Below are 11,261 nucleotides of genomic sequence, written 5' to 3' on the forward strand. Positions count from 1 at the left end.
GGCACTAAGTTCAAAATTTTGATAACAGGTATTTTCAAAGGCGACATATCCAATGAACCCCTCTTCGCTACTAGAGCTACCCATCTCAAAATTATCAAAATTAATATTATTCTGACCAGTATTAATCTCTACAATTTCAAAACGATTCTATTTCTGAAGTTACTTCTCCTACAATTCAAACGAAATGCACTACAACCTATGGTAACTGCACTCTCAAAAATTTCACTTACTCGAATTACCTTGTCATATATTTCCTTCAATTTTTCCCTCCTGTTTATCATGTACGTTAAATTTAAATACATTCATAAATAACTACACCGAAAAAAGAGACCTTCAAGACTTGGTACTATTTTGTATGTTGCACATACATTATGTTCAAGCGATTAGTTTGGAGACTGATAAGAGCCAAGCAGTCCCTGTCCAACCTATAGAAACTATACACCAGACCCAGGTCAAATACTCCTATCAGCTTCCAAACCAATCACAAGCACACAGACAGGAGCAGAACCCTCGTTTCTCATTTCGGTAGCAGGGAAGCCAAAACTTATTTTTTTTTTCTTGTAGCAACTAAGCTTATTTTTAGTCTCAAGAAATATACACAAGCACACCTTTCAACCAGTAACAATATTATAACCCCAAAATATAATTCACAACAACAACATGAAGTTAACCAACAAATCAAATAGTAAGAAGTCGAAACATCAAACGTTCAAATATGTAATTTTCAAACGAAAATATATATATATCCGTAAAAAATTCTTGACTTCCGAAAATCTCAAACAACAATTTATTAATTTAATTTCGGGGTTTAAAGTAACCAATTCTGATAACGCACGGAAAGTCAAAGTTATGACGACTTTCAAAAATTCTAATAGATGTCTCCAAGTTTAAGCTGTCTATCTTTAACATTAAATTCCATTCATTCCAACAACTGTAATAGTTTATTCAATTTTGTTCAATTCTTTCCAAATCTAGTCCAATTAAATTCCTGTTTAATTTTACATAATAAATCGTCTTCTTTACCCCACCTAAATGGGACTTTTTCAGATTTAGTTTATACAATTGGGCCAAATATTCTGAATGCCCTGGAATGAATTTTAAATAATAGGAAGCAAAACCTTATAACCGCCACCAGGATATAGAAGTATTTTTTGTGGACGCTCTGTATATTTCGTAAAGACAGTGATTATTATTTTCGATTTGTACTTTATTCTGCGACGCAAATAAGTTCTTTCTTCAGTGGAAATTGCTTCTTTCCCACACAATTGGACAAAGAAGTCTTTCATCACTTTTTCATATATATAATTCAAACATTGCTTTTGGTGAGAACATTCAGTTAGTGACAAACAATTTCAGTGTTTCTCCCTGACTTATTATATGCACAGTATATATTCTATAGTTATTGGGAACTGAATTAAGTGTTTTCTTTAATCGCTTATGAAACATTCCAATAGATTAGAGCAGACTAGACCAAAACAGGTATTCAAGTGACCAGAGTGACGCCGGTTGCATTGGTTTTGGAGTTCCTTATCTGTACTTTCTCACGCCCGAGTTCTCGCAGTGTCTCGTGCATCGTAGCCAGTGAACTAAAATTAACATAAATTGTTTTCTATATTCCGTTTGCATGTGCATACAGGTGATCTAACTGAGTGGTTTTCGGAATGAACTGACAACACTCTTCAGTCGAGCATTGCAGCCCATACCTTGAGCTTTGGTGCTCAGGGAGTTTGACTCCGATATTGTATGCAGCCACCACGCACGTTACGTTGGGAATCAAGTGTGATTTTGTATTAAGTGGCACAATCTATTGGCTGGCTTACGACGTTTTCTTACGGCTAGCTCCAACTAGTGAAGTCCCAGGTTCACAAACCTTGTGCGTTTAGAAAGTTATAAACGCGCCCTCCAACATCAGCATTCTACTTTCTCTGTTTTTAATTTGCTGAAAACTCATCTTTACGCTTCAGGATTGTTTGGCGCAGCAACTGGATTCCTCGTGGGATTATCCAGGCAACTTTTCCCCAGTGCTAATCCCCCAAGTGCGTCAATGGTGTGAGAGAAGCATTTGCAGTGAAATCTGAATTATAATCTCATATATATATATATATATATATATATATATATATATATATATATATATATATATATATATCAAGGGCTACGTTGCATTAAAAAGGCAAAGTGTGATTTCAGTGATGAAAATTATTACACATATTCAGTGTTGTGTTGTGTTCATTTCTCTTCGTTATTTTTTTTATATATTAGTGTTCTAATAAATAAGTATAGTGTTATTTAATCTAGTGTGTTTTCGTTGTTTGTATGAGTGATGTTTGCGTGCGTTGTGATCTCGATGACTGTCTGATCGTCCGTGAGGTTTTCGAGACGAGACACCCGAACCTCTCGGCGCCTAATGCTCATCTCATCATTGAGACCGACGAGCGATTTGGAAACAATTTGTAACTCTTCTTGGAGAGGTCCTTCGTCCTGTCCAGGTAAGTTCCAGCCTCAGGAGAATACTTATTGGTAGGACCACGAACCACGAACAGCGACCAGATTACACGGATTGGTTACAGATAAATGTCCGCTCAAACAGAGACCTGGAATTGAAATGGTTACAACCTATTAACCTAGCCAATGCCCTTATTCCTGAATTTGGGTATTGTTTTATTATTTCTACTCTTTCAGGATCTATTCTCATACTACCATCCTCAAATTCATAGCCTAGACACTTTATTTTTCTTTTGAACATAAAAGTTTTCCTAAGTGAGATAGTTATTCTTCATTCCTTTAATCTAGCAAAAATCTTTTGAAGAACTTCTTTGTGTTTCAATATCATTCGTGTGAATGCAAATATCAAGAAAAAGGTGTAAATTATCACCAATTAAATCCTTAAGTATCTTATTAAGTACTCTAGTTAGCGCAAACCGAAAATATCAAAACCCCATGGGCATGGATCTAAATGCTACGAGCCTAGTAAGAGTTGCAAATACAGTATACTTTTTGATACCTTTAGCTAATTTTAATTGTAAATAGCTAAGTTTCATGTCGATTTTTGAATAGATTTTGTGACACCGTATTAATGCTTCTACATTAGGAGTTCTAAACCTTGCAGTCACTACTTTCTTATTCACCTGCGAATAATTACCAGGTAATTACGATCCGTTTAGTTTTATTATTGAAGACCAAGAAGCAAGGGGACTCATAAAGAGAACTATTTACTTCCTCTACCACCCCTTTCTATCAAATCATTCACGAAATTTTCAAGTTCTTGTAATTTATGTTTAGCCAACGGATAAGGTTGAGTTACCGACGGACACATATCTTCTAAGTTAATTTCAATTTCTGTATCTTCAGTTGTTCCAAGTTTATCACTTATAACTTCAGGATGCCTAGAAATAAGACCCGTACCATAATCTTCAAGTTCTGGTGCATATAAGTTTGTTAATACAGGATGAGCACAGAAACAGTCGCAGGTTTCAAATTAGTGTAAAGTTAATATGCGAAGGAATATTTTGCTGAAATTTTGAACAGTGACACATAAGCTCAAAAAGTTTTTTGTAGCAATAATTGAAATCACAAACACTCGATGTGCGCACCATCTGTAACGCAGGAAATATCGAGGCGGTAATCTAGCTCCAACCACACGGTGTGAAGCATATCCAGTGTGACGGAGTTGACAGCATCACTGATGCGTTCTTGGAGTTCGTTCAGAGTTGCGGGTAGTGGAGGTGCATACACTTTGTTCTTCACAAATCCCCACAGAAACAAGTCACAGTAAGGTCAGGTGATCTTGGAGGCCACTTGCAAAGAACTTGATCATTGACTCGGGATGCCCTATTCATCGGTTTGAGAGGTTCCCGTTGAAAAACCTGTGTACAGCATGATGCCAGCGTGGCGGCGCTCCATCTTGTTGTAGAACGAAGTCGTCTATCTCTGCATTTCTAAGTTGCGGAATCAACCAGTTACGTAGCAATGCTAAGCAACTTTCACCTGTAATTGTTTGTTCCCGAAAGAAGAACGGACCGTGCATCGGACGCTCTGATAATGCATGAAAAACATTGATTTTATGTGAGTCACGGAATTCTGGGTTCCCCGTATCTTTACATTGTGTCTATTCACCTTTCCACTTAAGCGAAATTTCGCCTCATCGCTGAAAATAATCTCTGTCAGAAAGTTTTCGTCGTCCTCGATGAAATTTTGCATAATCTCACAGAACTCACGGCGCTTTACCTTGTCTCGTGGGTATAACTTCTGAACCAACTGCAGTCGGTACGGGTAACACCGCAAACGCTTGCGTAAGATTTTGCTTACTGTTTGTGGCATCTGCAACTCTCTGCTAGCTTTACGCGTAGACTTCTGTGGGCTGTGTACGAAGGCTGCTCTTACGCGCTCCACAGTTTCCTCGGAGACTGGACGTCGCCCTGAATGTCCTTTTCTTTGATCACAAATGCACCCTGTCTCAATAAACTTTCTATGCCACTTCACAATGGATTTGTGTGTGAGTGGATCAGCATTAAATTGTTGTTTAAAATCACGCTGCACTCTGACAAAACTGCTTGTTTTTGCAAATTGTAAAACGCACCAGCTTCGTTGCTGTGGGGTGAACGCCATTTTCCATGTTACTGCCCTGGTCAGAACTATGATCCTGGAAATATAGATGGGAAAATACTTTGAGTTTACTGAGCTCTGTACAAAATTTCATGTAAATATTCAATTAAATGTTAATTATATTACACTTTAAAATCAGGTACTGTTTCTGTGCTCACGTTGTATATCAACTTTACATTTTCCTCTTTCTCCATCTGAACCGAAGAAGAATTTGTAGGCTGGAAACTCCCAACTTAGCTAGACATAGACGGAACACCCTGCAGACCGACGGACTGGAACAAGCTCCATTTCCTCCAACATCAACATCCGCAGCTCTCCTTGCAGACCCCTTCCGCAACGAAAGTTATTTTGAAAGTCAGGATTGTGACTCCTATGAAGACCACTGCCGGTTGAGCATGTTGACAAGGGTCGTTCCTGGGCAACCCTGAAATTGAAAACTGGGGCACAGCAATTGTTCTCACTAGACATCTCGGAGTATTATGTTAAATTTACTGTAATATGTTTTTGAGGAAAATGTACTAATTTCTTCGCATAGTCTACATAAGTTTGGTGTCCGTGAAGGAAAGGTGTACCAATTAACAGGTTAAATTCGGTTTGATCCACTACTGCAAAGCAGTCCACAAATTTTTTGTTTCACAAAAAAATATTTGCACTAATCCATAATGGTCTTACTTCCAAGAATTCCAGAAATCGAAATGTTTACAGACTTCGATTTTGGATTACATTTTTCTCTGAGTTTCTTAAAAAATGTTCAGCAAACCAAATTTATTGAGGATCCGCTGTCCATAACGTAGGAAACCTTTTCATGACACACTGACACAATGATTTTTGCAACATTTTGATGAATAGTTATGTTTTCAGAGGATAGAGTTCCACTCGAATTCTTTTCACCTCTCCCACCTCTTTTAATTCTATTTCATGTACTCGGTCCTTGACTGTCACTCTGGACATACAGCGGTTGGAAGATGTCACCGGTGTGTGACAGGAGCAGAAAGAGACTCGATTTTGAATTTCCAGGAGATACCTCTAGTTTTTGGAACTAGAAGAGGTGAAAAGGGAAAATTGTAGCTTGCAAAATATTGTGTTGTATTGGGGTCATATGGCGTGTCCTCTTAGAAAAGGGAAACTTCCAAAAGATGAAATACGAATTTTAAAAAGTGAACATGGTTGGTAAAGTTACAACCACCTGCAATCGTGTTAAGAGCCATTAAAATTGGGACTATATATTTTTTTCATGTATGAATTTCAACGTACATTTTTTGAGAAGGAAAATCCTGGCAAAGTTGGGCAAAATAAAAATGAAATAGTATTGGCCAACAAGGTGGACCCCCCCCCCAAAAAAACACAGATGAACCTATAAGTATTCCTGTCAATGTCTGACGTACAATTTTCATTACAGATGAGTTGATGTAACATTTTCAACTGTTTTTTTTTTCAGGAACCATGTACTTCGTCTTTAAATAAAAAAAGTTCGATATTAAGAGGTTTGTTATAAATGTGACTAAACCTACTTCTCAGTACCACACACACGAAATTACTAGCTATGTACACAAAAACGCTTTCTCTATTGCAGTGAAGAGTTGCTACCATTGTCTTTATTGACAAAAGCCTACAACCGTTTCATTTTTCTTTCTAAACGAGATATCTTTAGCAGGGTGGGCTGATTTCAAACAAGTTGGTTTGAACCTAGATGAAAACCATCCAGGTTTTAAAAGAAATTCTTAAAAACAATAGTGATTTTTAAAAACACAGTATTTTAAGAAAATACAGCTATATAACAAATACTGCTGTGGACATTTAACACAAATACAATATGCGGTATTATAAAACATTTACTTTTCCCTAATGAGCACAACTTTAAACAAAAAACAAAGATACTATCTGAAACAAAAAAAGTTTTCATAAAAAACTCAGTTTCAACAAAAACAAGACCGTTTTGTGGTATTTATTCAAATAAACCTGGTTCTTTCCACAGATGACGACCAAACAAAGAACCCTAAACTTTCACAATCCTACTTTGCCTCTCTAATACAGACCTTCAGTGACAGTGGTAATACAACTCTTAAATGGATAAATAATTGCTATGTATTTGTGTTTTTTGAAACAAATTACTTTTTTTAATAAGCGTACTTTGTTTCTAATTAAAAACAACCACTTGGTTTGAACCTTGCTTTCATTGTTGGTTTGAACCACCTTTTTTTTTTTAAACCAGCCAACCCTTCTTATAGAAACAACCATTAATTTGCAATTGATGGTTACCTAAGCAGAAACTTCTATGAAGAAGATAAGACCAAAAAATATACGTATCTCCTTCCTCATACTGTAAAGGGTGTGTGGGGGAGAAAAATGAAAAGAAACTCCACCTACACACAAGCTGTCAGAAGAATGAAAGTGGGGAATTCAGATTGTAAGTCAGGCACTGGGCTCGGACGGCTGTCCTTTGAAATATAAGATCATGGGGGATACAAGCCAAATTTGCGAGGAATTTTTATAAAAAGAAGAGAGACAAGGTTTGGGATAGGAATATTGGATTAGGAAAGGAATACCTTCATTATGGCGTCCGGGCGTGCGTCAGATTCTCTTTGGTGTCCTGGTCTCCGGCGTCTCGTGCGCCCTTTCTCTCTCTGATCTGGTTCTAGTCTACTGGCGAGATTCAACGGCCATCTACTGGTTCGAAGTAGGAGTCCGAAGCAACTCCAATTCTCGATCACAACTCCAATCGCAACTCCTCAGATTCTAGCTCCCAATCCAAATTCCGGGGCGGAAGTATCATGGGCTATTTAAGGAAAGTCCCCGGGCTCGACGGCTATTCTAGATGACCTCAGAAGCGAGTCCCAGACGTCACGGAAGGTGTGGTTAAGGTGTTGGGAGGAGTCAGGAAGATGTCTCTCGTAACTTTATTACAAAACAGCGAAGACAATTACATAAAACACATTACATTCACTAAATGCTGATACAGCAAAAATATCAATCAGTAGGTTACTGGCTCTTCAGAGCGGAAGTTCGTAACACACTTATTTCTCGTTTATAAGTATAATCGTATAATAAAAGGTCTCTGTCATTTTCAGAAACACGCCGAAACTTCACAAAACACAAATAAACAAAAACAGGTAACCCACATCATTGTCCGATGATAAAAGACATACGCATAAAATCAATAAATCAATAATAAGTCTTCGATGTGAGCCCCGACACACAGGGATTCCTTTACACTCCCCCGTCTGGAACTGAAGATATATTTAAAAAAACAAGTATTTTATATCATCGTTCATTAAATATTATTCACCACTAAATTTATAACCATATGCATATATACTTATCACCGAAGAAAGCACAAAAATAAAACGAAAATAACACAGAAAACAAGAATGTTAATAATTCAATAGTTCGTTAGAAGTTCCAATCTTTTACATATTACTTTACTTTTCTTCTTTTTTTTTTTAAAAAAAAGAAACAGAAACACACACACACACATATATATATATATTGCAGACACAACGTTCACTCGACGTAGAGTCCAACTCACTTTTTTCTGCCGTGATCGTTGCACAGCACAGTGTTGCAATCTAAATATCCAAAAGAATAACTACCAAGCAGTGTACAAAAAAATTACACTAACGTAAATGAATAACATGTATAGCCTATTAATAAAGAGAGAGCTTACCTTATTCCAATGGCTACAAACATATTAAGGCTAAGACTGATGGCACACTTCACGTATTAATTAGTCTAATTCTTCTATTCTTGACAAGTCCTCCCCAATCTCCGAGGCCGTGTCAGTTGATTCAGGGTCTCCTGAGAAGTCCTCCTCAATCTCTGAGGCTGTCACTTGACTCAGGGTCCACGTAAATTACGAAATGTGCCGATGCAGCATTATCTTCATATTCATCTATCAGACCCTCGCGCTCCATAAACTCATTCTCGATCTCTTCCACAAGACGACACCTTGAGCCCCATTCTTCGCTTGTGACACACTCAAATTTGCATTGTGCGAGCTGCATGACCGCATCCAAATTAAAGGTTGTGTTGTGATATGCCACCCAGTTCTTCACCAGTGCCCATATTTTTCTATTGGATTTAATTCAGGGTGATATGGCGGGAGTCTTAATACACAATGTCCGTATTCATTTAGCAAGGAGTCAACTTTGTAGGTTACATGTTTAGGTTTGTGTAATTTGATTAATTCGTACAGCTCTGGTCGTGTCATGTCAAGCGTGAAAGGTAACCCCTTTTCTTGAAGCCACCTCTGCATATCTTTTTTTAAAGAATCTTGAGTGGGAGCAGGATTTAATTGTGCGTTGTGATACGAGGCAATGTCTAAAACAATAACAGATCTGGGTGAAAGATTAGGAATTAGTTTTTCTCGAAGCCATTTCATGAAATTATCGCTGTTCATGTCATCGTGGTAGTCCCCTGATTTCGAATTAGATTTAAACATTAGTAAAGGATTAGGAACAAACCCATCCTTACCTCCGGCGTGAACTATCACAAGACGTCGTCCCTTGGACATAGGCACCCGAAAACATTTGCCAGAATCGTCTGACCAACCATATTCTGGAGTATGGGAACTATGTAAGTATGTTTCATCTACATATATGATTGGTCGTCCTTCCCGCCTAAAATGCTTTATTTGTCTCAAGAACTGCGTTCTTTGAGCACGAATCTCTTGCTTTTCGGTTAAAATGGTTCTATTATTTGGTGTCTTCCTCCACTTAAAACCCAGCTTATGCAGTAAGCGTCTCAAACTCTCTTTACTACCCGCAAAATTTAATTCTTCTTGTAATGTCGTGTGCAGTTTGCTAAGTGTTGGCACTTGCTTTTCACGCATAGCATAGTCAAACACACACCTACGGATGACACATTCATCGAAATTGTCCACTGAAGATTTAGGTGCCGGTTTTGGTCTTCTCTTTCCTGGAGTAGAGAATGATGTGGAGGGCCCTTCTGACGACTCAAGAACTTCTCTTTCCTTGACAATTGCTTGAATTGTTCGTTCCGGGACCCCGGTTGCAGCTGCCGCTCTTTTACCAAAATGTTTAATTCGAATATTAACACCTCCAATAGCTTCCATCTTCAGAAATGAATTAACATTACTCACAATTTCTCTCGCTTGACTATGTAAAGTCTTTGTTTTCAATTTAGACAACACTGGAGGCATTGTACAAATAAACGTTTTTACAAGCGTAAAATTTAAAAACTAGGAATAGGCTATTTACAAAACTTTCAACACTAAAAAAAAAAAAAACCTCCGAGCTTTTTTTTTTTTTTTTTTTTAAAAAAAAAGGCTGTCTTCACCACAGTTCGAAAAACGTGCGCACTTAGAAAAAGACACTTCAACACTACTAATCTCTATTGTCGTATGCTAATATTTTTTTTTAACAATGATTTTTCTAGAAAGAAATCTTGCAGAATACTCCTGCTTCTGAAAGGTATATTTTTGCTGGTTTTGTCTGCCGTTGGCAACACCACACTTTATTCAGCGAATTATAGTTCAGCATGGAAAGAACATATGCGTCATAATGAAAGGTGTCATGCGCAGTTGCCAAACTTACTTCAGCGAAAAGGAGATAGAACGATATGGAACATAAATTCGCATAGGACTTTTATATTATCTTTCCTCCTCGGTGTCAAGAATTTAACTGACTATTGTGGCGACATAGCAGGTGCTAGAAAGAAGGGGGCGAAGAAATGCATGTAAGAAGGGCGGGGTGTAAAGCATTTGTATCGCGGCAGAGACTTCTGTGTCGAGCTCTAAAGAAAGACGTTCTTTAAAGTACATGTAAACAGAAAACACGTGGATTTGTTTGTAACCACTAAAGACCTTTAGAAAAATTCACTGACTCGATGCCCTTGAAAATATATCAATCGTAAGTCTTTGACGATAGTACGTGACCTCGAGCTGTGAGGCTTCCACTAGAGCGGCGCTGTAGTCTGGACAGATGCGAAGCACAGTTCTTCGAATGATGCAGAGTTTACGTAACGAAACGAAGGTGGTTATTATAATTATTCGTATTTGTTCATATTCAAGGGAAAAAGTTCAACTGATGTGCATCAAAGAGGAAATCTAGGTGGAATAAGTAAGGTAAAGTAGTTAAGAAAAGGGTTGAAAAAAATAAACTATAGCCTAGTTGGAACAGGAAGAGAAAAAAACAATGTGAATTAAGGAGGGAAGGGAGGGGTCATGTAACCACTGAAGTGTGACGGGGTTTTACGGCAAAATTTCGTGATATAACAAGTAGAATTATACTCTTCAAGGGTAAAAGGAAAAAAAAGAGTTAGTAATAGTAGATCACGGGTAAAAAAAACGCAGGCACACAGATGAATTTCTGAAGAAAATCCAGTATGGCGTCGAGGGACGCTATCATCGTAACGGTTTATCCGGGGCTCCTATGAACACAAAATGCACTCCATCATGAAGGGAAGAGTTGGTGAAACGGTAAAACAATGGTCCAAAATCAAATCATAGGTACTCGATGTAGCATTCCTGGAGGGGGGGGTGGTGGTGGCCTCTTGAAGGTCTACAATGAGTGGTAACCTCTTCTTCATTCACTGGTTAATGAAGGCATGGGAGCGGGAAATGAAGGGGTTTTAGATATAACATTAAAATAGGGTAAAATAAACTGGAAAGGACTGAGAATGAGTAGAATGGCAATATG

At 37.8% G+C, this 11,261-nt stretch overlaps 1 protein-coding gene across 1 annotated transcript; it reads right to left on the reverse strand.

Moving 5' to 3' along the window:
* Window positions 1-8,653: 8,653 nt before the first annotated feature.
* LOC145689541 (uncharacterized) lies at window positions 8,654-9,763 on the reverse strand. The gene has a single exon (XM_081763717.1). It carries the CDS (start codon window positions 9,761-9,763, stop codon window positions 8,654-8,656), a length of 1,110 nt encoding a protein of 369 aa, XP_081619843.1.
* Between the last annotated feature and the right edge of the window lie 1,498 nt (window positions 9,764-11,261).

The sequence above is a fragment of the Thermobia domestica genome, chromosome 7, assembly GCF_964235325.1.
Source record: "Thermobia domestica chromosome 7, izTheDome1.hap1.1, whole genome shotgun sequence".
NCBI lineage: Eukaryota > Metazoa > Arthropoda > Insecta > Zygentoma > Lepismatidae > Thermobia > Thermobia domestica.